At 45.3% G+C, this 26,067-nt stretch overlaps 1 protein-coding gene across 5 annotated transcripts in view; it reads right to left on the bottom strand.

The window, feature by feature from the left end:
* LOC147113488 (ubiquitin thioesterase ZRANB1) overlaps nucleotides 1-26,067 on the bottom strand; it is a 104,728-nt gene that overhangs the window by 15,342 nt on the left and 63,319 nt on the right. For all 5 annotated transcript variants that reach the window (XM_085994650.1, XM_085994651.1, XM_085994647.1 and 2 more), the window contains 2 exons: nucleotides 10,261-10,381; nucleotides 744-873 (listed from right to left, as the gene is read on the bottom strand). In XM_085994650.1, coding sequence (XP_085850776.1) covers nucleotides 744-873; nucleotides 10,261-10,381 — 251 coding nt within the window. The remainder of the gene's footprint in view (nucleotides 1-743; nucleotides 874-10,260; nucleotides 10,382-26,067) is intronic.

Raw genomic sequence — 26,067 nt, 5'->3', positions numbered from 1 at the left:
GATCTGAAACCATTATTCCACATCAGCCGACATTTTGCCTGCAGCAATTTTGTCAAATATATATTGGTTCAGAGCAGCTCATCACTCAAGTACCAACCAACTGAAATCATTTTTTACCAATTGAGACAATTCATAATGAAAATATCCTCTGCAATATTGAGAAAATGTCCAACATAATACCTGCCTTCATGATGTTCATATTTAATTACAAAAGCCTTTTCGTTACTGCTTCTATCATTAGATTCACTACCCACAGAAAACTCCAGACCAGTTCAGTAAAAGCACAATTGTTAAGAAAAAGTTGAAGTTTCAGTTAATCCCATCTACTTAAAAAAAAACTAACTGCAAGGCAGACTTGCCACCATTACATATCAAAAAGCATTCCTCAAGAGACCTATGCATGGTTATGTAGTGAAAATGCAGGAGGAGCCAGTGAGCAGGACTTCCTCCAGAGTAATGCCAGTTTTCCACATATACTTGGGTGGGTGGGTACAGGAAATCGAGTAGTGACTCATTCCACGATTTCTAAGGCCTCAAGAGTCATCCAGTATCACTTAATTGTCAGCCTTGGCTCAGTGGTAGCAATTTCATCTGAGGCAGAAGGTTGTTGGTTCAAGCCCCACTTCAGAGATTTAAGCACATAACCTAGGCTTCCCCGTTTAACAGAGTTAGGAAGCTGGTGTTTGGAACAGTTCTCAGAATAGGCTTATACACGATGACTTTGATATTTGCAAATTCCTTACCTTGAAATCGTGTGTACCCTAGAGTCTCACCACGGAAACTCTTATAGTACTTCACTCCATAGACTATAATTGGTCGGCGAAGAATGTGAGCCAGAACAAAGATGTGGGTCTGCTCTAGGCTGGCTCCAGGCTGAAATGAGTAAGACAATTCAATTTGTATTAAATATCTTATTTAAAATATAAACCAATTTTTTATTAAGATGTACAGGATGTATATAGCTTGACAGTTCCCAACATACCCATTTTAGATAAAAATGTAGATTCAGCCACTGAAATAACTTACTGGGTGTTGTGAAACATTAATATAATCCAGTTACAATCATAACTATGCAGAGGCAACATACAAATTTCTCAGCAGGTGTTGGAGATTTGAAAGCTTGGAAATGTGGACATTTTTCCAAAAGATTGTGTCCCATTTCCCCAACTTCTGGAACCTATTTGTTCTTGCTTGGCAGTCCCTCTGGAGCAGGAAATCTCATTGCCACTCTTGCAATAAACATACACTATATATAAAGTTACAGCATCAGCAGACACCGCAGCGTTACGTCTCGGCAATCTATTAAGGATTATTCTTGTAGTGATTATGTCACATATTTAATCCTTAGTGACCACGTCATCATGCATCAAATGCATGAAATGGCCAAGCTGTCAGCAACACCTGCTTCAAAGAAAAGAAGCGCCTTCAACTGACAGCAACACATGGTAACAGGCCAGCCTTCATTTCAGTCATTTAAAACAGCACTGCTGTATATATTAAATGAATACTTGGGGGCGGGAGAAAGATCACAAAGTAAACAATCTTGTTTTGGAAATCAGACAGCAGTTGCTTGCTGGGATCTTAACCAATAGCCAAGGTCATGAACAACTGTACTCATTGGTTGCCTCTGGCTGCATCTCAAAAAATAAGCCACTCTGGACTTTCCTTTTGTGGTTTAGGATGCCATCTAGCCATTGATGAAATATCATCCCCACCCACTCATCGTACGTTGTAGAAGACACTTCGTATTAAATGCTTTTAAATGTGTAGCGAGTACACCAAAGACATTACTGGGCATCAACTGCGACAGCCTGGGGATGTCCTTCAAAACACACATGAAAAAAGTGAAAACAAAACTGCCCCTCCAATCTCAAAATTAATACTACAGAAATTAGACACAGGCAACAAATTTATTTTGGAGGTAGATAACGTAACAATATCAAATGAACTCATCAATAAGATTACCCGGCAGCCACTTCTGGATTTACATTATTTCCGACGCAATGGGATCTTAATTCTTCTATGGAACTGCAAATTATCCATCACTATATCTTCCACAATCTTCAGTGTAAATTCAGTACGACTTTTAATGGCCCATAATTTGCTGTCAAATAACAGCAAGGCTAATGGCACTCGTGTTATTTATGAGCAAATGCTACAGCCACTTCAGGCGAGGGCAGATGTGCAGTTAGATAGAATGGTTACAGCACAGGAGGCGGCCATTTGGCCTGTGCCAGCTCTCTGCAAGAGCACTTCAGCTAGTCCCACTCCCCCGCCCTTTCCCGTAGCCCTGCAAATTTGTTTCCTTCAGGTACTCATCCAATTCCCTTTTGAAAGCCACGATTGAGTCCGCCTCCACCACCCGTTCAGGCAGTACATTCCAGATCCTAACCACTCGCTGCGTAAAAAAGTTTTTCCTCATGTCGCCTTTGGTTCCTCAAATCGCCTCTCGATCTTCTCTGCTCTAAGGAGAACAAGCTCAGCTTCTCCAGTCCATCCACATAACTGAAGCCACTCATACCCAGAACCATTTTTGTAAATCTTTTCTGCACCCTCTCCAAGGCCTTCATATCCTTCCTAAAGTGCGGTGCCCAGAATTGGACACAATACTCCAGTTGAGGCCGAACCAGTGTTTCATAAAGGTTCGTCATAACGTCCTTGCTTTTGTACTCTGCCTCTATTTATGAAGCCCAGGATCCCGTGTGCTTTTATAACCACTCTCTCAACCTGCCCTGCCACCTTCAACAATTTGTGCACATATACCCCCAGGTCTCTCTGTTCATGCACCTCCTTCAGAATTGTACCTTTAGTTTATATTGCCTCTCCTCATTCTTCCTACCAAAATGCATCAATTCGCACTTTTCTTAATTAAATTTCATCTGCCACGTGTCCACCCATTCCACCAGTCTGTCTACGTCTTCTTGAAGTCTATCACTATCCTCCTCACTGTTCACTATACTTCCAAGTTTTGTGTCAGCTGCAAATTTTGAAACTGTGCCCTGTACACCCAAGTTGAAGTCATTAATATATAGCAAGAAAAACAGTGGTCCTAGTACCAACCCCTGGGGAGCTCCACTGTGTACCTTTCTCCAGTCCGATAAACAACTGTTCACCACTACTGTTTCCTGTCACTTAGCCAATTTCGGATCCATGCTGCCACTGTCTCTTATTCCATGGGCTTCAACTTTGCTGGCAAGCCTATTATGTGGCACTTTATCAAACGCCTTTTGGAAGTCCATATATGCCACATCGCCCTCATCAACAAACTCAATCAAGTTAGTTAAACACAATTTGCCTTTAACAAATCCGTGCTGGCTTCCCTTAATTAATCCATACTTGTCCAAGTGACTTAATTTTGTCCCGGATTATCGTTCCGTTAATTGCAGAAATCCAAAAGTTGCTGTCCAAGACGTGCCGTTCCGTCATTAGCTTCGCAAAAACGACATCTTGCTGTCTGCCTCACCATTGAACGGCATGAAGTTGCTGTACTTGCACAGTCGATACGAACTAAACTCGCCACAGAAAGTTAAGTCTCGTCATTTCAAGTCCAAGTACCCTTTTAATGACGTGGCAAGTGTTAATTACTGCCAAGCAACCTCTCGGTCACTGAAAATTAACTATTACAAGTGTGGATTCAGGTTTTAATCATTGGAGACTTAAAACATTTTCCTCTGTCTGTTTTTTCCTCTGTCTCCAATCTTTCTTTCCCTCTCTTTCTGTACCTGATTTGGCATTGAATTCACCCACTCTACTTTACACTTCCTTCTCAGTCCTTGCACTGTTAATTTCACAAAGAGCTACACAGTTGCTTGCCCCATCCACTCAGGTTCCAGATGCACGGTTTCCCTCGCTTTGCCATTATCAGCTCGCACTTTCAGCAATTTGTGGCGCAAAATATTAGCACGGTTAAACAGGCACGGGCAAGTGGCGGACACCGTTCATTGCTCTGCTGCAGCAAATTATGATCCATGTTATTTTCACATTTTTCAAAAAGCATATCTCTATAAAATTTCTGGTGTAGAGAGGCCACTTCCTGTCTTAATGTCATTATCTTCAGTCAAGCTTTTGTCAACATTTCCCATTACTTTTTGCTGTGTCAACAGTCACAATGCAGTTGCAGACCCCCCTCCTCCACTGATGGCACTAAAGCATCTCCCACTGGTGCCATTTCTTCACCCAGCTAATACTTTTTCTGCTTACTTGCCTCCCTTTCTTTTCCTGCTGCAATTCAAAATGCTGGCTCTGGATGAACTGCCTACCACCTCTTGCCCCTCTCCTAGAGGCTTGGTGGTATTAAAATTGCTGACCCCACTGTTTCTCTTCCTGTATTTACTCTCGACAGCTGTGCACCACTCCTCAGCTCTGCTCCCTGGCTCTGCCCTGCTTGCAATTAAAATGCCAGTTCACGGCTTCTTCCTCGCAGCTCATGCTCCTAACCAGACTAGCTACAAATCCCCTACTGGGGGGCTCTTTTCTCCTGGCCAGCCCAGCTTCTGACGCCAATTGAATTCGAATTTAAAATACTAGCTTCTGGCATGACTCCCAGCAGCTCTCGTGACTGACTGGCCCAGTATCTCTCCCCCATTCCTGGTGGCTCTTGCTCTAGGCCGAGAGGGAAACAGGGTGGAATATTTACCAGGAATTTCCTGAAACTTTTTGGCATAACTATGGCACGAGGATGGAGTTGTGCCATGTTTGAGGAAAATCGCATGCAAATGATTTATGCCGGGTTTTACACCAAAACATTGCTCGGCACGAATTTCCTCGATGTTGGTGCCAATTCGGAGATATATTTGCTGAATCCCTCTGCTCTGCTCTCATACAAAAGACCTGCTCATGCAAGTTTCTGCATTTACATCAGTATTGCGCCAACGTAGATTTATGTCCAAAAAATCTGGCCCAGCAGAACCCAATGGCACCGTAACTAAGGGAGTAACCACATCTCAGGTCTGAGGCTTTAAAAAATTCAGGAAAAAAGAGACTTTGAACTAGACAGTTTTTGTTCAAAAATACCATTTTTATATCTGTCTATAATTAATTTTAAATTAAAATATAAACTGCAATGTCTGCCCTAGAGATTCAAATACTTTTTCAAGTTCCCCTGCAGTGCACCATCAACTTACTTAAATGGACATTCAACCTAAATATATAAAACTACAAGATCCAGCGCATTCTCCATAAAACTATATTATTGCACATGAAATTGCTAAAGACCTGTGGTTATGAAGCTTTATTCTACCGCTATGCTTTGTAAATAACTAAAGCATAACTACCAAGTTCTTAGAATCGCTTACTTCATTATTTTGCGATTTGCTGAGAGATATTTTGCAAGTATACATAAAAATATACAAATACTGGTCCAATTTAGCAATACAATTATAAAAGGTAGTTGTATGAAACCATGTGATCCAGTTATAACTACTATTCAAACAAAGTTTTCTAAAAATTCACATTTGGGCCTCCTGAATTAGTTATACTTATCAGTCAACAATTAATGAACAAAATGTTAATTTATTAGCAAATTTTATTAAAAAGGAATATACATTGCAGTAAAAAGGTTAGTAAAAATTTTGGTCAACTTTGTTAGGAAATGACTGAGCAACCATAAACTTAAGCCTCTGTCCAACCATTCAGAATCTAGAAATAAAAATGCAAGAGAACGTACGCTAGTTTTGCAGAAGTTATTACGTTCTGGCAAAGGCAAATGAGTGCCAGGAAAATTTGGCCACAAGATCCCAACAAGACCGCTGGAGAAATGGCAAGTATCACGCCAAAATGTATGCCAAGTGCGATCCAGGAAATAAGCAATAGGGAAGGGGGATGTGTGCAATAGTGGGAGGATGGGAAATGAGGGGATGGGGACAGGAGGAGAAGGGAAGGAATACAGGATCAGGCTGGGGGAACAAAGTGCAAGTTGAAGCACAAGAGGAACGATTAGGTCAGTGGATCAGACAACATAATGGACAGATTAGTAGCACGAGGCGATATGGAGGATACAATGCGTCAGTTTTGATCTGGTGAAATTTTGTGCCTGTGGACTGACAGTTGGTTAATTAGATATTGCAACATTTTATTGTAACATTAAGATACTGAGTGTATAAGGTTAACGATATGATACAAGGCACCTGGACTAGAAGGTCCTCTGTTTACAATCAGGTCACATCTCTGCCATACCAAGTGACCCTCATTTCCCCGGTGTCCATTCATGTGCACATTTTGGCTGTCGCTCTGGACCCAAACCTATTACTTAGATCTTTCTTTCGCCCATCTTGACATTCTCCAAAAGGGCTGATCAAGGCTCCCGTCGTTGAGCAGCAACCCCACCTGCCTTACCCTGCTCTCTTGCCAGCCTTTCCACCCAGAGCACCCGCTGGGGATGAACTTCACCAACACCACCTTGTCCCACTCATCACCGCCCTCTCCACATTTCCCACCAGCATGCCCATTCACTTGGAAACAAAGCCGCTCTATCCACAACCTTATTGTGGACGATTGCATTGATATCCTGGCTTTGACTGAAACCTGACTCACTGACAGCAACATCTTGACTTTTACTAAAGCATCCCTGCCTGGCTATACTTTACACCATTTACAAATGGTTCCCTCTATCCAGGTATTGGCCCCGCCCTTTCAAAACTGAAATCATCAACCCCACCCTCGACCTCTCTGTCCTTGCAAACTACCACCCTATCGCCAACCTCCCTCTGCTCAGGTTCCTGAACATATTGGCCTAGAAATTCGGTTGGCTTTGCGCCCAGTTTTTGCCCAAAGAGGGCTTTTGCGCCACTTGCTAAACTTCCCCCGATATTCAGCGGTGCGGTAATGGCGGCGTTAGCCAGTAGCGCTGCGCCGCCACCGATGACGTCATCGGTGTGCGCAGTGCCCCGCTACCGGCCCGACCGCCATATTGAGTTGCGGCCGCCTCTTCCGCGGCGGCCGCAAACAGCGACCAGAAAACGGGGCCTACCTGATGCGGTAGTGGGGCGAGTTAAGGCGGATGTGCGGCCGGCCGCTTTTTCGGCGCCTGCCTGCCCGCACCTCCTTCCCCGGCCTCCTCCACCACCCCCCCCCCCCCGCGGTATTGCCGGCTGTTTTCCGGGAGCCCGGCACTTCTCCGTGGTGCCAGGCTCATTTGCCGGCACTAGCGAGCGGCGATCGCGCTGTTGCAGGCACCTCCCCCTTGAGAGGGAGGAAGGCCTGCAGTACCGCAGCCTGCCGCTCCGCAGCGGGTGGCGCTGCGGCACTTAGCGCGCCAATATTCAGTTTCAGCGCCCCAAGCGGGGGGCGCCGAAACCCTTGATTTGCGGCCGGCTTCGACTTGGGGGCGCTGAAACTGAATATCCGGCGGGCGCAAGTGGCTCCGCACGCAGCGGTAATTTCTGGGCGCAAGCGAGCTGGCCGCCCCAAAGTCAATTTCTAGCCCATTGTCTCCTCCCAAATGTGTACCCATCTGTCCTGCAACTCCAAGAGGGAATCTCTCCAATCAAGTTTCTGCCCCTGAAACGACCCGAACAAAGTCACAAATGACTGATCATGGTGCATTATTACTCCTTGTCCTCTTTGCAGCTTTTGACATCGTCAACCACACAATCTTCCTCCAACACCTTTCCTCGGTTATCCAGCTCAGTGGAATTGCTCTTACTTGGTTCCACACTTGCTTGCAAGATCTTAGCCAAAGCATCGCCAGCAATTGCTTCTCTTCCTGCCCCCACAGCATCCGAGTCGACCCCAAGCTAGGCTTCTGACTATCACAAAAGATTGCCTACTTCCACCTCTGACCCTGCCTCAATACACAGATTTGCAATGATTACCCCCTTGGAATCAGAACCAGATATTCACCTCTCACATACTTGCCCACTCTCTTAGAAGACTGACCAAGGAAACACCTCGCAAGGCTAAACTACATACAAATTGTTAAGCTGCTTTAGACCAACAGTTACGAATTAACTTATTTAATTAATTAATTAATTCATTCATTCAGTACAGCTTGTCTTCACGTAATACAAAATAAGTGAATATGCTTCCCCACGAGTCATCTTGCTGGACAAAATATTCCCCAACTACCCCCCTCATTCTCCGGAGTCTGTCAAAAACTTGTGTCTTTTAAAAACAGAAAGCTGACTTTGTGTCTCATTTTTATCTTCGTGTTCACAACCATAAAAGAAAGGCCCACGCCTGATAATCTTTGCTGAGCACCCAGGAAATAAAAGCACCGGAAAAGGTGCAAGGTTGATTGTTCTCAATTCTATCTTCGTAACTGTAACCTGAGTCTTTTTCACTACAGCTGGGAAGATTAAGGGATGATCTGATACGAGTTTCAAGATTATGAAGTGTTATGATGAGATAAATAGTGATTGATTAGTGTCTCACCAGCCAATGAAAACAATGAGAGCAGACAAATTTAAAGATAAAACACAACAGGACTATTTTTTTTTTTTTTTTTGGAGGTGGTGTGTCAAAAAAGATTCTTTAAGAGGGAGTTTAGAACCTGGATTTCACTATCAACAGTATAAGATTAGACTAGGTGGCTCATGTGCTGATTTAATGGGCTGAAGAGTTGTAACATTGTGATTCTAGTAGCATTACTACCAAAAAATTTACTCATCACAAAAATAAAGAGAGCATAAAGATTTGGCTAAATAAACTTTCTCCCATAAGAACATGGTGATATTGTAAACATTTCTCAATACTTATATGGTAAGAGGAAAAGGGCAAAGGAACCATAAAAAGGTTCTTATTTAGATCATGATAAAAGCTACATAAGCAAAAGAGGTTACCAAGTCCTGCAGGAAAAGCTGTAGCAAACCTATAGGATTAATATCTCTGCAATGTTTGGAGATAAGATTGCTGAAAAGGTTGAAGTACTGTTTAACCATTAACTGACCTGTTGATGCTAAAACTACCCTGATAAGCAAAGGCTCAATTGCAAAGAATCCTTCTTTGTTTAATGCTTAGTTCTATTAACAGCGTGCTAGCATTAAATTTAATCCAGAACAGCATTGGAGAGGTACAGTTCCTTAGACAGACATGCTTATATATTTTTAGTACAAACTCCAGACTTTGGCAAGTGATTGATGGATCAGGTTGCCTGGAGTAATGTATTAATCTGGAAAATCTAAAATGCCAAAAGATTAAGTATTATTCTGTTCCGATTACTTCAAAGATCAACTTTACCTCAACAGAAAGTGAAATAAAGCTGTTGGCAGTAGTATAAGCTGTGCCTGCTCAGTTTGAGATATTTTATAGTGAGCCAAAAATTAATTACATGCCTAATGCTGTGGCTGTATATTTTCTGAGTTGGTTTATGTTGGGTGAATCAAGTGCTACAATACACATCACAAATAAAAACTCTAGACACAAGCCTAAATGCCTACAGTCCAAATTATAAACATGTTTATTAGTTAAGTAACAAAAAAGCAAAAACAATAAAAAAAGTGTCTTTCAATCAATTTAGTATGAAAGTCGAGTCCAAGTGTACCATTTCATGCCACAATCAACTTCATTAACAAGAAATCACTTTTTAGAAGCAGTTTTCAAAATGGGTGCAAAGTTACTACAAAGCACCGTCAACACAAAAATCAATTGGATACCTTAAAAAAACTTGCAATACTCTTAAAAACAAAGTTATTTTCCACTATACCTTAAAATCCCCAAGCTATTCATGTTAGCCCAAAGATTTATAAACTGAATTTCCACCTTTGCTGGAAGACTGAAGTGGCCATTTTCAAATGCAAATATTTGAATGTATATTTAGAAACAAACATTTTGGTATCATTTATTTACCCAAAGTAAACCTTGTAACTGATTAGTGCGATTTATAGCTAGCTACACAACTGGTGCACCTAGCTTGTGAGATTCAACACTCTGTAAAAATTTCAGTCATAATCATGTTAAAGAGCAGTTTGAAAATGTTAGTATAATTAGTGTTTACAGCAAGAGAACTAAAACATTTAAAACACATTGCTCCATTGTTTGGAGACGTGCTCAGAGTTGGTACATTTTTCATGATGACCCTGTCCTGAGATCAACAGGACTGGATTAAACAGATGGTGATTTCAGCTTCATATGTTAAAGCATAAAAAAATAATATAAATAGGTAGCTATGAAAGGTTCTCATTTTAAAGTTGGATGCATGATGCTCTACTTTATTCAGGATCCACTCAAGAAATTAGACAGCAGTTAAAAATGCCAAATTGCAGCACCAAAAATAAATCCATCTTTAAGATCTTTATGGAAGACAGTAGAAAAGTCACGATTTACCTGACTTGCAAGCGAGAGAATGAATGCCCAGTCCTCCTGCCACTGCTCCTCGCGTAGAGAGAAATGCAACCCAAAGCTCTGAGAGTACCAAGACTCCCATTCCTTCCAGCGTGTATAAAACCTGACAGAAAAAAAATAAAATTAGATGCAATATTATGGCAGGTTAGGAGATTGGAAACTTTGCAATTAATGAACCTTCTATCTTGCACTTCAACACCAAAGCCCTTTGGTAAAATATTAAGTGTTTTTTGATTTTATGTATGCAATAGTGCCTTTTCAGTTAACCTACAAAATGTGCAACGGGTCAAACACACACCCTTTAATAGAATGCCTATGAACTGGTATGCACCATACACAACGGAAGCACTGATTTTCCTGAAACAGACTACCTACTCCAACTTCCAAAAATTAAGTTGCAGTTAAGCAACTTGTAATAGAAGGGGAGTATAGATGATCAGAAAGATCTGGAAAGGGTGGAACAAGGAGCTTGCATTTATTCATTAGCACATCCAAAGAATCTCAAAGCATACACAAATGGTTTTTTGAAGTGCAATCATTTATAGAGGCAAACATGGCGCTCAGTTTGCACACAATATCCCACAAACATAGTGAAGATGACGATAATCAGTTTTTGGTGCTAATGGTTAAGGAAGGAATGTTGGCCAGGAGGCAGAGAAACTCCCAGCTCTTCTCTGGAAAAAAAGTGCTATAGGATTTTTAGCATCCAATGGAATAGGCAAGTGGGACCTCAGTTTAATTTCTCACCCAAATGACAACCTCCAACAATGTAGGATGCCCTTAGTACTGTACTTAAGTGTGAACTTGGATAACGTGCTCAAATCCGAGAGTGGGATTTGACTCACCATTCTAGCTTAGAGGTAAGAGTGCTACTACTAAAAATAAATTCTTTTTCTATTAGTTCTTTAAGAATAATGGACCTGAATTTCCGATCGGAGGCTTCCTACGGGCGGATGCCTCTCCACTACGAAATGCGCAGAGGCCCAGGTATCCCAGGGGTGCATGTGGTTCGCAAGTGTCCCTGGGATCACGTGGGCCATGGGGAACCAATCAAAGAAGGGAATCCCCATTCACACTTGACAGAACTGTCAAAATTATGAATGGGGATCACTTAAAGTTAAAAAAATTTTTTAAATCATTTAAAATTAGTTAAAATTACATTAAATATTTTAAACAAAAATAAAAAAATTTGAAAAAAATTCAAGGTTTTTTTACGGGGCTAAAAATAAACTTACCTTTTAAAAGTATTTTTAAATTATAAATATGAGTAAACATTTAAAAAACTTTTTTTTTTTTTTTTTTTAAACTCTTATGCCGAGCAAAGCAGGCCTTACGCAAGCTTTTACCAGGCATAAGATTTTTAAAGGCTTTCAGCAGGCGGAAGTTCTCTGCCCGCGGAGGCCCTTCTCCCGGGCATGCGTGCGATCTGTCAGACAGATCGCAAGTGCAGAGTTTTAGTGTATGCCTAAACCCGGCACTTGTGTGCCTCGTATGCACCCATAGGGGTCGCAAAATCCAGCCCAATGTTTGAACAGCAAGTCCTATGTACATCAAGCACCTGGATTGAAGCATTTACTGATTTAGGCAGTTTACATCAGCTGAATTCATAACGCTCCAAGTATCCCAGGGTGCTTCAGCCGCAGGTCATCAACTGGGAACCCGATTTGTTTCGGACGTTCCCATCCTTTGGTTTTCACCCCCACTCAACTGTACACAAGGTCTCATTCTGGAATCATGCCATTAAAAGATACTAGAAAGACCACAAGTGATGAGACGACAAATTCAAAATCTTACAGCTACAAGCACTAGGTTAGAAATGGAAGTGGCGAGACACAAATTAAGATATCAAAATACATAGAAGTTACAACACAAAAACAGGCCATTCGGACTAACCAGTCTGTTGGCATTTACCCTCCACATGAACAAATAGTTCCAATCACATTTACCCACCCTATTGCCTTATCCAGTCATCCAAATCTAATCTTGAATGCTGACAATTTCTGCCTCACGCTCCAACTCTGGAAATGAATTCCACAGCCACACAATTCTCTGAAGTTTCTCCAACCCTTTGTTCTAAACCTCTTGCATTTAATCTTCTAGCTATGGCCCCTCGATCTTGACCCCAAAGCAGTTCAGTGCAACAATTTTTGATATATATTAATGACTTGGACTTGGGGGATACAGAGCACAATTTCAAAATTTGCAGATGACACGAAACTTGGAAGTGTAGTAAACAGTGAGGAAGATAATAATAGACTTCAAGACAGACAGGCTGGTGGATTGGGCGAGCACATGGCAAATGAAATTCAACACAGAAGTGTGAAGCGATACATTTTGGTAGGAAGAATGGGGAGAGACCATACATACTTAATGGTACAATTTTAAAGGGGGTGCAAGAACAGAGACCCCCAAGGGTGCTTGTGAACAAATCTTTGAAGGTGGCAGGACACAGGTTACCAGCAGTTAATAAAGCAAATGGGATCCTGGGCTTTATAAATAGAGGCATAGAGTACAAAAGCCAGGAAGTTATGCTAAACCTAAATAGAACACTAGCTCAGCCCCAGTTGTAGTATTGTGTCCAATTCTGGGCACCACACTTTAGGAAGGACGTGAAGGCTTTGGAAATTTACTAGAACGCTTCCAGGGATGAGGGAATACAGTTACATGGATAGACTAAAGAAGCTGGGGTTGTTCTCCTTGGAGCAGAGAAGGGTAAGAGAAGATTTGATAGAGGTGTTTAAAATCATGAAGGATTTAGATAGAGTAAATAAAAGAGAAATGGCTGAAGGGTCGATAACGAGAAGGCACAGATTTAAGGTGATTGGCAAAAGAACCAGGAGGAGACGGGAGGAATTTTTTTTTTTTTTTTTTTTTTTTTTTTTTAAATAAACGAGTGGTTAGGATTTGGAATGCACTGCCTGATAGGGTGGTGGATACAGATTCAACAGTAGCCTTCAAAAAGGGAATTGGATAAATGCTTGAAATTGCAGGGATATGGGGAAGAGAACAAGGGAGTGCGACTAACTGGATTACCCTTTGAAAGAGCCGGCGCAGACTCAATGGGCCGAATGGACTCCTTCTGTGCTGTACTATTCTATGACTCGAACAGAAAAGGAAAAAGAAAAACATTGAAGGCAAGTGCAGGCGAGTGGGAAAAAAAATTCAAATTCCAGCTAGATAAAAAAGCACCTTGCCCTTTTTAAATGAAAGGCAAAAATAGAACCATAGATTAAAAGAGAAATATTTAAACAGGAAATGGAAAGGTTGAAATCAAGTACATACCATTAAAGTTGAAAGGTAGTGTATCAAAGGTTTGGGTTCAATGGATGAACAGGGAGATTAGATAAATGTGTTCTTTGGTTTCAAATTTTTAACAGTTACAGAGCAGATTAAAAAAAAGGAAGCCAGGATACACAAATACAGGAAAGCTATCAAAAGATCAGCAAAGCTAGGAGATAGTTGGAGAAAAATTTTAAAAAGGGAAATAAAAAAGCTTTCTATAGGTACATCAATTTTTATCCTATCCAGTAGCTCAACTACCTCCTCTTTCACAATGACTCTGGCAGTATCCTCTTCCTTGGTAAAAGATAGGTGCAAGGTAGTCATTTAGTACCTCAGCCATGCCCTCTGGCTCCATGCGTAGGTCTCCATTTTGGTTCCTAATCGGCCCCACCCCTCCTCTTACTTGCCGTTTACTATTTATATGCCTATAGAAGACTTTTGAATTCCCTTTTATGTTAGCTGCCAATCTATTCTCATACTCTCTCTTTGCCCCGCATTTCCTTTTTCACTTCCCCTCTGAACTTTCTATATTCAGCCTGGTTCTCACTTGTACTCTTAACCTGACATCTGTCATATGCCCCCTTTTCCTGCTTCATCTTACTTTCTATCTCTTTCGTCATCCAGGGAGCTCCGACTTTGGTTGCCCGACCTTTCCCCCTTGTGGAAATGTACCTCGACTGTACCCGAAACATCTCTTTAAAGGCAGCCCATTTTTCAATTACAGTTTTGCCTGACAATATTCGATTCCAATTTACTAGAGCCAGATCCATTCTCTACTTACAGGAAACTTTGGTTTATCCGGAGGTTAACTATCCGGAATGCTCGAGCCACCGGCAAAAATCAGGAGCCGTTTTGTTAGGTATTTTTTCTTTTCGTTGCTTTTTTTCCCCCCACCAGTCAGGCTCTGCAAGGTCTCGCTGAAGCTGTTGCTAAGCTAGAGACACTTGCAAGGTGCGGCCGACTGTTTAGAAGCTGGGTTTGTTACCAGATACGGAGCTCAAAATCTCCGTATGTTTCAACATTAGCGCTGGTTTTGTCTGGCAGTTTTGATGGGACGGCAACAGCTCGGTCCCGTCGGTGCCGGATAGCAAAGTTTCCTGTACTGAAATTGGCCTCCCTCCAATTAAGTATTTTTACTGTAGATTGCTCGGTCCTTTTCCATAGTTAATCTAAACCTTATGATACGGTGATCACTGTTCCCTAAATGTTCCCTTAAATGAAACTTGCTCCACCTGGTCCACCTCATTTCCCCAGAACGAGATCCAGCAAAGCCTCCTGCCTCGTTGGGCCAGAAACGTACCGATTAAGATCTCCTGAACAAACACTTCAGAAATTCTTTCCCTTCTCTGCTCTTTATTACTATTCCAGTCTAGATTAGGGCTGGGATAATAACTTCACCACATTTGAAAGATATGGGAAGTGGTACTGCACAGGCTCGGTGACTGGACTGTCCTAATTTACTATATTTACTATACTGTTGATAAACACATGGGAGTATGATATTGTTGCTATCACGGAGACATGGTTGAGGGAGGGGCAAGACTGGCAGCTCAATATTCCGGGGTACAGAATCTTCAGGCGAGACAGAGGGGGAGGTATAAGAGGAGGGGGGTGTCGCAATATTAATTAAGGAGTCAATTACTGCAGTAAGGAGGGATGATATATTAGCAGGGTCCTCTAATGAGGCCATATGGGTGGAGCTTAAAAACAAAAAGGGGGCAAGCACTTTGCTGGGAGTGTACTATAGGCCTCCAAACATTCAGGGGGAGATAGAGGAACAGATATGTAGGCAAATCTCAGAAATGTGCAAATAATAGGGTAATAATAATGGGGGATTTCAACTTCCCCAATATTAACTGGGATAGTCAGAGTGTGAAAGGCTCAGAGGGTGTAGAATTCTTAAAGTGCATCCAGGAGAGCTTTTTGAGCCAGCATGTAGAAAGTCCTACAAGAGAGGGGGTGGTACTGGACCCAATTCTAGGGAATGTGGCCGGCCAAGTGGAAAAAGTGCTAGTAGGTGAGCACTTTGGTGATAGTGACCATAATATGGTAAGATTTAAGGTGGTCATGGAAAAGGACAGGGATGGGCCGGAAATAAAGGTTCTAAATTGGGGGAAGGCCGATTTTAATAGGATAAGGCAGGATCTGGCCAAAATGGACTGGGATCAGCTACTTGTAGGAAAATCCGCATCGGAGCAATGGGAGGCTTTCAGAAGGGAGATTGAGATCTGTGGTAAACCACTTTTATCGTTCACTATCGTTACACTATAGTTATGACTGTTTACACTGTTGTATCACTACACAAGGTCACCTCTTGTCACGCTGTTATACCTGGGCTGACCACAGCTGACTCCGCCCATGGCTCCGCCTGCTTGCCCAGGTATAAAGGTGGTCGACTGGCTGGTATTCCTCCTTGTTGGACCCGATCACCCACGAGGGTGGGCTCTGTCATTTAGCCAATAAAAACCTATAGTTACTATCTTAACTCGTCGCTTTTCATTGGATGAATTGATAGGTATATCAATTTTATTGGCTAAATTTTGAAATGAGTGGACCGGAGCAGCCAAACGACCAGCCAAACGGCCAGCTACAACAGCCACAGCAGCTGGCCTGGCTGCGAGCCCTCCGACCGCCGTACTTGGATCTAAACCCACAGGCAGCGAACTCAGCCCTAGACTTCAAACACTGGCTGAGCTGTTTCGAATCCTACCTGGGAGAATCCGGCGTGCCTCCGGGATCCAAACTAAGAGTTCTGACCGCCCAAGTGAGCCCTAAAGTATTTGCATTCATCCAGGACCTTACTACATACGAGGACACCCTCAGTCTGCTGAAAGAATTTACCGGGCTCCGGTACTGCTCTATGTATGCCAGACATCTCCCAAGATCCCGCTCGCAACAGCCAGGAGAGTCTGTAGATGAATTTTTACGGGCGCTACAAACACTCGGCAGGGACTGTGACTTTAAAGCTGTAACGGCGGCAGAAAATACTGAAGGGAATATCCGCGATGCCTTCGTGAAAGGCCTTCGGTCCGACTACTCACGGCAAAGACTGCTCGAATCAAAGGACCTCGACCTGAATACAACTGCAGCCCTCGCTCGCTCTCTGGAAGTGGCCCATCGGGACCTCGAGGCGTATTCCAGGTACTGTGCTGCACGACCCTGGGACTCGGGCCCGACCCCGGCCGCAATACCCCTCGCACCGCCGCCTCTGGGACCTACCTCAGCGTCGGCGTCCCAGAACCGATCGGGACCGCCACCCCCGGTACCGGCTGCGACATCGGAGCCCCACGATCGGGCCGCCGGCTGCTTCTTCTGTGGCCAGGCGAAACACCCGAGGACGCGCTGCCCTGCAAGAAACGCGACCTGCTCCGATTGCCACAAGAAAGGCCACTTCGCGAAGGCCTGCAGGGGGAGAGCCACAGACGCCAGCAGTGCCTCATGCGAGTTGTGGGGGTGGCCATCTTTCATCAAGGCCACAGATGCCAGTATCCCCTCGTGAGATTCGTGGGGGCGGCCATCTTCTCCGCCATTTTATTCAACGTCGTGGGCGCCGCCATTTTGTCCACCACACTCGTCCGCCACCTTGTCTCCAGACCCAACCACCGCCTCACCCGCAGACTACAGCAGCTCGCTCAGCCATACACTAGCCTCCGTCACACTGGACCAAGCTCGCCCGCATCACCTGTCCAAGTCCATGATGGACATCAAAGTAAACGGCCACGCCACGACCTGCCTGTTCGACAGCGGAAGCACGGAGAGTTTCATCCATCCAGACACGGTGAGCCACTACTCCCTCACTGTCGGGCCAACGCGCAACCGGATCTCGATGGCGTCGAGGTCCCATTCGACAGACATCAGCGGCTACTGTGTTGTGACCCTGTCGGTTAGGGGCATGGAGTATAAAAAATTTTTAACTCCTCATCCTGCCCCAGCTCTGCGCTGCCGTCCTACTAGGGCTGGACTTCCAATCCCACCTTCAAAGTGTCACTTTGGCATACGGTGGACCCCTCCCCCCACTCAGTCGACAACCAGCAGCCTTTAAACCGCCCACCGCGTACCACCTGCGGCCTATCCACCCTCAAGGTCCCGCCCCCCTCCCGGTTCGCTAACCTCACCCGCGACTGTAAACCCGTCGCCACCAAGAGCAGGCGGTACAGCACCGGGGACAGAGCTTTTATTAGCTGTGAGGTGCAGCGTCTCCTGAAGGAGGGCATCATCGAGAGGAGCAACAGCCCCTGGCGTGCCCAGGTCATAGTCGTTAAGACCGGCAATAAAAACCGCCTGGTCATCGACTACAGCCAAACCATAAACCGGTACACCCAGCTGGACGCGTACCCCCTTCCCCGCATATCTGATATGGTCAGATTGCACAGTACCGGGTATTCTCCACCATCGACCTTAAGTCGGCCTATCACCAACTCCCTATCCGCCCTGAGGACCACCAGTATACCACCTTCGAGGCGAATGGCCGCCTCTACCACTTCCTTAGGGTTCCCTTCGGCGTCACCAACGGGGTTTCGGTCTTCCAAAGGGAGATGGACCGGATGGTTGACCAGAACGGGCTGCAGGCCACGTTCCCTTATCTAGATAACGTCACCATCTGCGGCCGCAACCGGCAGGACCACGATGTTAATCTGGAGAAATTCCTCCGTACGGCCAAACCTCACTTACAATAAGGAGAAATGTGTGTTTAACACCTCGCGTCTTGCCATCCTCGGCTGCGTAGTTGAGAACGGAGTCATCGGCCCCGACCCCGAAAGAATGCGCCCCCTCATGGAACTTCCCCTCCCCCACTGTCCAAAGGCGCTGAAGAGGACCCTGGGGCTCTTCGCCTACTATGCCCAATGGGTGCCGAATTATGCAGACAAAGCCAGACCCCTCATGAAGTCCACCTCCTTCCCCCGACGGCAGAAGCGTGCGCAGCCTTCTCCCTCAAAGGGAGACATTGCTAAGGCCACAATGCACGCGGTAGATGAGTCTATCCCTTTCCAAGTGGAGAGCGATGCATCCGACTTCGCCCTAGCTGCAACCCTTAACCAGGCAGGGAGACCTGTGGCCTTCTTCTCAAGGACCCTCCAGGGCCCTGAGATCCGACACTCTTCGGTCGAGAAGGAGGCCCAGGCGATCGTGGAGGCAGTACGACGCTGGAGGCATTACCTGGCAGGCAAACGATTTACCCTCTTCACCGACCAGCGTTCGGTCGCTTTTATGTTTAATAACAAGCTGAGGGGCAAAATCAAGAACGACAAGATCTTGAGGTGGAGAATCGAGCTCTCCACCTATGATTATGATATCTTGTACCGGCCTGGTAAACTGAACGAACCCCCAGATGCTCTATCACGAAGTACATGCGCCAACGCGCAAATTGATAGACTGCAGACCCTCCACAACGACCTCTGCCACCCCGGGGTCACCAGACTTTACCACTTCATTAAGGCCCGCAACCTGCCGTACTCCATCGAGGAGGTCAGGACCATGACCAGGAACTGCCAAACCTGTGCCGAATGCAAACCGCATTTCTTTAGGCCGGACAGAGCAAGCCTGATCAAGGCCACCCGCCCCTTCGAGCGCTTGAGCGTCGATTTTAAGGGGCCCCTCCCGTCCTCTGACCGTAATGTGTACTTCCTCAACATCATAGATGAGTACTCCCGTTTCCCCTTTGCCTTCCCCTGCCCAGACATGACCAGTACCACGGTCATCAAATGCCTGAACGACCTCTTCGCCTTGTTCGGGTTCCCGAACTATATACATAGCGACCGGGGCGCATCCTTCATGAGCGAGGAACTTCGCCAGTTCCTACTAGCGAGAGGCATTGCTGCAAGCAGGACCACCAGCTACAACCCCCGAGGGAACGGCCAGGTGGAAAGAGAGAACGCGACTGTCTGGAAGGCCGTTCTCTTAGCCTTAAAGTCTAAGGGCCTGCCAACCTCTCGCTGGCAGGAAGTCCTCCCGGCAGCGCTGCATTCCATCCGGTCACTGCTTTGCACGGCCATTAACGCCACCCCCCCATGAACGAATGTTTGTTTTCCCCAGGAAGTCGACTACGGGAACCTCGCTACCAACATGGCTGACTTCTCCGGGGCCCGTCTTGCTGCGAAAGCACGTGAGGGCCCATAAAATGGACCCCCTGGTCGAGAGGGTGGACCTCCTGCACGCCAACCCCCAGTACGCCTATGTGGCATACCCAGACGGGCGGGAGGACACAGTCTCCTTACGAGACCTTGCACCCTCGGGCACCCCTGAGACACCACCGTTACACCCCCCCCCCCCCACCACCCCCCCAAATCCAGCCCAGGTAGACGGCATGCCGGAACCCCACGAGCCTTTGCCGACCACGCAGACACCAGCATTAACATCGGATACTGCATCACCGCCACCGCGCCGATCAGAAAGACTTACGAGGCCTCCGGACAGACTGACATACCAGAACTGGTAGTACACTTCACCCCGCCGGACTCAAATCTAAACAAGGGGTGAATGTGGTAAACCACTTTTATCGTTCACTATCGTTACACTATGGTTATCACTGTTTATATCGTTACAACAGTGTAAACAGTGATAACTGTAGTGTATCACTACACAAGGTCACCTCTTGTCACGTTGTTATACCTGGGCTGACCACAGCTGACTCCGCCCATGGCTCCGCCTGCTTGCCCAGGTATAAAGGTGGTCGACTGGCTGGTATTCCTCCTTGTTGGACCCAATCACCCACGAGGGTGGGCTCTGTCATTTAGCCAATAAAAACCTATAGTTACTATCTTAACTCGTCGCTTTTCATTGGATGAATTGATAGGTATATCAAGATCATACAATGGCAACATGTTCCCGTAAAGGTCAAGAGTGGTTCCAAAAACCACAGGGAACCGTGGATGTCAGGGGATATACGAGAATGGATTAGGGAAAAAAGGAGGGCTTTTGGTAGATACAAAAGGCTAAAGACGGAGGAAGCCCTGGAGGAGTACAAAAAGTGCAGGGGGATACTTAAAAAAGAAATTAGGAGATCAAGGAGGGGCCATGAAATAACACTGGCGAGCAAAATAAAGGAAAATCCGAAGATGTTTTATAAGTATATTAAGGGTAAGAGGATAACTAGGGAAAAAATAGGGCCCATTAGGGACAAAAGTGGCAATCTGTGTGTGGAGCCGGAAGATGTAGGAGGGGTTCTAAATGAATTTTTTTGCATCTGTTTTCACTATGGAGAAGGACAATGTAGACATAGAAATAGGGCGGGGGGACTGTGATATGCTCGAACATATTAACATCGAGAGGGAGGAGGTATTGGCGGTTTTAGCTGGCCTAAAAATGGATAAATCCCCAGGCCCGGATGAAATGTATCCCAGGCTGCTGTGTGAGGCAAAGGAGGAGATTGCGGGGGCTCTAACACATATATTCAGGACCTCTCTGGCCACAGGGGATGTGCCAGAGGACTGGAGAACCGCTAATGTAGTACCATTATTCAAGAAGGGTAGTAGGGAAAAACCGGGGAACTACAGGCCAGTGAGCCTAACACCAGTGGTAGGAAAATTATTGGAAAAAATCCTGAGGGACAATTAGTCTCCACTTGGAGAGGCAAGGATTAATCAGGGATAGTCAACATGGCTTTGTCAAGGGAAGATCATGTCTGACTAATTTGATTGAATTTTGAGAGGGGGTGACTAGGTGTGTGGATGAGGGTAACGCAGTGGATGTGGTATACATGGATTTCAGCAAGGCCTTCGATACCTTCTTGACCAGTCTCCTGTGCAGGAATTTAAGAGCCCATGGAATCCAGGGTGCCTTGGCACATTGGATACAAAACTGGCTTAGTGGCAGAAGGCAGAGGGTGATGGTCGAAGGTTGTTTTTGTGACTGGAAGCCTGTGGCCAGTGGGGTACCACAGGGATCGGTGCTGGGTCCCTTGCTGTTTGTGGTCTACATTAATGACTTGGATATGAATGTAAAGGGTATGATCAGCAAGTTCGCAGATGATACAAAAATTGGTAGGGTGGTAAATAGCGAGGAGGGTAGCCTCAGTCTGCAGGACGATATAGATGGGTTGGTCAGATGGGCGGAACAGTGGCAAATGGAATTTAACCCGGAAAAGTGCGAGGTGATGCACTTTGGGGGGGGGACTAACAAGGCAAGGGAATACACAATGAATGGTAAGACCCTAGGCAAGACGGAGGGTCAGAGGGATCTGGGGGTGCAAGTACACAGATCCCTGAAGGCGGCGGAACAGGTGGATAAGGTGGTAAAAAAGGCATATGGGATACTTATATTCAATGCCTCGGCTAATGAAGGCAAGAGCAAGGAGGTTATGATGGAGCTGTATAAAACACTGGTTAGGCCACAGCTGGAATACTGTGTGCAGTTCTGGTCGCCACACTACAGGAAGGATGTGATCGCGTTGGAGAGGGTGCAGAGGAGGTTCACCAGGATGTTACCAGGGCTGGAGCGCTTCAGCTATGAAGAGAGACTGGGCAGATTGGGTTTGTTTTCCTTGGAGCAGAGGAGGCTGAGGGGGGACATGATTGAGGTGTACAAAATTATGAGGGGCATAGATAGGATGGATGCTGAGGAGCTTTTTCCCTTAGTAGAGGGGTCAATAACTAGGGGGCATAGATTCAAGGTAAAGGGCGGGAGGTTTAGAGGGGATTTGAGAAAGAACTTTTTCACCCAGAGGGTGGTTGGAGTCTGGAACTCACTGCCTGAAAGGGTTGTGGAGGCAGAAACCCTCACAACATTTAAGAAGCATTTGGATGAGCACTTGAAATGCCATAGCATACAAGGCTACGGGCCAAATGCTGGAATATGGGATTAGATTAGACAGGGCTTGATGGCCGGCGCGGACACGATGGGCCGAAGGGCCTCTATCCGTGCTGTATTACTCTATGACTCTATATACATAAATTATCTGGATTTAGGAACAGTATTGAAGTTTGCCGACACCAAATTAGGGGTATGGCAGATTATGATAAAGATTGTGCAGAAGTACATGGATGCCAAGCAGCATTGGCAGAGGCAGCTCAATGTCAACAAAAAAAGTGAAGTAATACATTTTGGAAGCAGAAATAGTGAAAGGAAATATACCTTAAATGGAGGACACAAAATACAAAAGCAAGGAGGTAATGTAGAACTTTTACAAGACCTTAGTTAGGTCATAGCTGGTGTAGTGTCCGTGTGTTGATAATGACACTGGAGACAGGAGTTGGTTCATCGGTGTTTACTAATCAAAGTCTGGGGGGGGGGGGGGGGGGGGGGGGGGCGGCGTTCTAACGGATATACACAATGTACAAGCTTATATAGCCCGAGTGGCCATTACTGGCATTACCACACACCTGGGGCTCTTAAAGGCACATACACTACAATTCCTCCCCTTTTAGCTAACCAGTACATATTTTAAGTAATTATTAATTACATGTTATAAGAAAAATATATACATTGCTGTAGTTAATTAATTATAAGTCAGTCTCTCAGGAAGCTTCCTGACTCGGTCCGGATAACGCCTCGGGGGCGTAGTAGGCTCTTTTGGCAAGGTCGATTCGGCTTGAATCCCAGTGTCTGGTTCATCGGGTTCCAGTATCACCGGATCGGAGGTAGATATGGGTATCTCTACTTCATCGTTAGACGTATAGTGTTGTGGTGTAGGTTGTCCCTTTTCGGATGACTATGATTTGGTCAGCATGGCGTCTTATTATGCTTTCTCCGATGTCCACGGTATACATCAGTGGTCCTAGTCGTGTGCAGATAGTTCCAGGCTGCCATTTCTCGGTACGGTAGTCCCGGGCCAAAACTTGTTGACCTATCTGGAAGGTTCTAGTTGGCCTTTCATTCATGCCTTGAAACTGCCGGTTCTCCACGTCCCTTCTGATGTTGGGCTTGACCAAATCCAGCCGGCATCTTAGGTTTCTATTGAAGAACATCATGGCGGGAGTTTGGTTGGTAACCATATATGTGTTGCATTCCTGTATGCGAATAAGAAGTTATCCACCTTGTGCTGAAGTTTTATGTCTTCATTACCCATGGCCTTGATGGCCTTCTTGAAGGTCTGGACAAACCTTTCAGCCAATCCACTGGTGGCGGGATGGTATGGGGCGGACGTGTAGTGCTTTACCCCATTGTTCTTTAAGAACTTTCGGAATTCTTCGGACACAAATTGCGGTCCATTATCAGAACATATCTGCTCCGGCAGCCCATTCCTGGCAAATATGGTCCTTAATACTGTGATGGTTTTTTCCGTGGTGGTGGAGGACATCTTTATTACCTCCGGCCACTTGGAGTGTGCATCAACTGTGATTAAGAACATTGAGTCCATAAATGGACCAGCAAAGTCGATGTGCACCCTTTGCCAGGGAGATGAGGGCCACTCCCATGGGTGTAGAGGGGCCTGTGGCGGAGCATTTTGGACCTTCTGGCATCCTAGGCAGCTCTTGGTCATGTCTTCGATGTCTCCATCGATACCTGGCCACCATACAAACGCCCTGGCTAGGTTCTTCATTTTCACTCCACCCAGATGCCCCTTGTGAAGCTCCTTTAGCACTTTATCCTGGAGTTTGGGTGGAATCACCACTCTGGATCCACACATCAAGGTTCCTCGGCACACTGACAGCTGTTCTCTTCTTTGCGAGAATGCTGGCAACAGTGGTTCGCCATGTGCTGGCCATCCCTTCACTGTTAAATCGTAGAGAGAGAGAGAGAGAGAGAGAGAGAGAGAGAGAGAGAGAGAGAGAGAGAGAGAGAGAGAGAGAGAGAGAGAGAGTGTCGGGTCATTTCTCGTCTCCCTTTCAATGGCAGAATTTGTTACTGGTAGACATTCCACTATGGTAGAGTGGAACATCTCCACTGGGTCTACTGTAGGTGCCTCTTCTACCGTTGGCAACGGTAGGCGCGATAAATCATCAGCATTCCCATGCTGTTTTGATCCCTTGTATTCTATGTTGTATTGGTGTGCCCCTAGAAAAAGGGACCACCTCTGTAGCCTTTGCGCTGTCATAATGGGAACACCCTTTTTAGGGTTGAATATGGAGATGAGGGGTTGATGGTCAGTCAACAAGGTAAATTTTTGTCAGTGTAGGTAATGGTTGAATTTCTTCACTCCCCATACCAGGCTGAGTGCTTCCCTGTCGATTTGGGCATAGTTACGCTCAGCTGAGTTTAATGAGCGTGACGCAAAAGCTATCGGCCTTTCCGAGCCATCAGGGAATTTATGGGATAATACTGCTCCTATGCCGTAAGGGGATGCATCGCACGCCAGTCTGATTGGCAGTGATGGGTTGTAATGAGCCAAAACTTCTTCGGATGTGATTAAGTCTTTGCATTTATGGAAGGCACGTTTACAGTCTTCGTTCCATTTCCAAATCACTCCTGTCTGTAGAAGTTCATTAAGAGGGTGTAGAAGAGTTGATAAGTTCGGTAAAAATTTATGATAGTAATTTATTAATCCCAGGAACTACCTTAATTGTGAAACATTCAGGTGCTGGGGCTTTTATGACCGCTTCAATATTTTCAGGTGGCTTATGCAACCCTTCCTTATTAATTATGTGGCCACAATATTTGATTTTGGAAAAATTCACACTTGGGGCGATTTCCTCATAGGCCCCGTTCTCTCAGCCTAGTGAGCACCTGCTCCAAATTGGCAAGGTGCTCGTTGTCGTTTTCTCCTGTTACAAGGATGTCGTCTAGGTAGCATTGAGTCCCCGGAATCCCTTGCAGGACTTGCTCCATAGCTCTTTGCCAGATAGCTGGAGCTGATGCTACTCCAAAAACCAGTCAATTGTACTGGTACAGGCCTTTGTGTGTGTTTATCGTGAAATACTTTTTAGAGGCCTCCTGAACCTCCATCTGTAGATATGCCTGTGCCAAGTCAATTTTGGTGAAACGTTTCCCTCTGGATATAGTGAGGCAAAAATATCTTCTATCCTCGGAAGAGGATACTTGACTGTGAAGGACCGGGTTTAGTCACAAAGTCTCCACAGATGCGAATTTTTCTCTGTTCTTCAGATTTATCATTATTCAATGCTTTTTTCATGACTGGAACGATGGGTGTTGCCCACTCGCTCCAATCTATTTTGGATAATACGCCTGCCTTTTCCAAATTCTCCAGCTCTGCCTCGACTGCTGGACGAATTGCATATGGCACCGGTCTTGCCTTAAAAATTTTTTGGAATTGCTGCATCTTCCACTTTTATTGAGGCGGTGATGCCTTTCAAGGTTCCTAGTTTCTCTTGAAACACTTCTTTGGCTTTGGCCAAGATGTCTTTCAATCGTTCAGGAATGTCATCATTGCGTTTTTTCTTACGGGTCACCGTCCGTGCCTGAATGGAGTGCCAGTCTAAACGTATCTTTCTGATCCATTCATGTTCCAACAATGGTGGACCACCATCTTGTAGAATGTATAAATACAACTTTTGTATTTCTTTGCCGTTGTATACAACAGGCACCCTTATTTTTCCTTTGGGGTATACTTTCTGCCCCGTATATGTTTTTAAGATAATGGATGTGTCTTTTAGAGGTATATGCGAAAATAGC

Source organism: Somniosus microcephalus, chromosome 8, assembly GCF_052327205.1.
Source record: "Somniosus microcephalus isolate GS21.2 chromosome 8, FLI_Smic_1.0, whole genome shotgun sequence".
Taxonomy (NCBI): Eukaryota; Metazoa; Chordata; class Chondrichthyes; order Squaliformes; family Somniosidae; genus Somniosus; species Somniosus microcephalus.
Note: the sequence above shows the minus strand (reverse complement) of the source record. Positions and strands in the feature narration are given on the sequence as shown.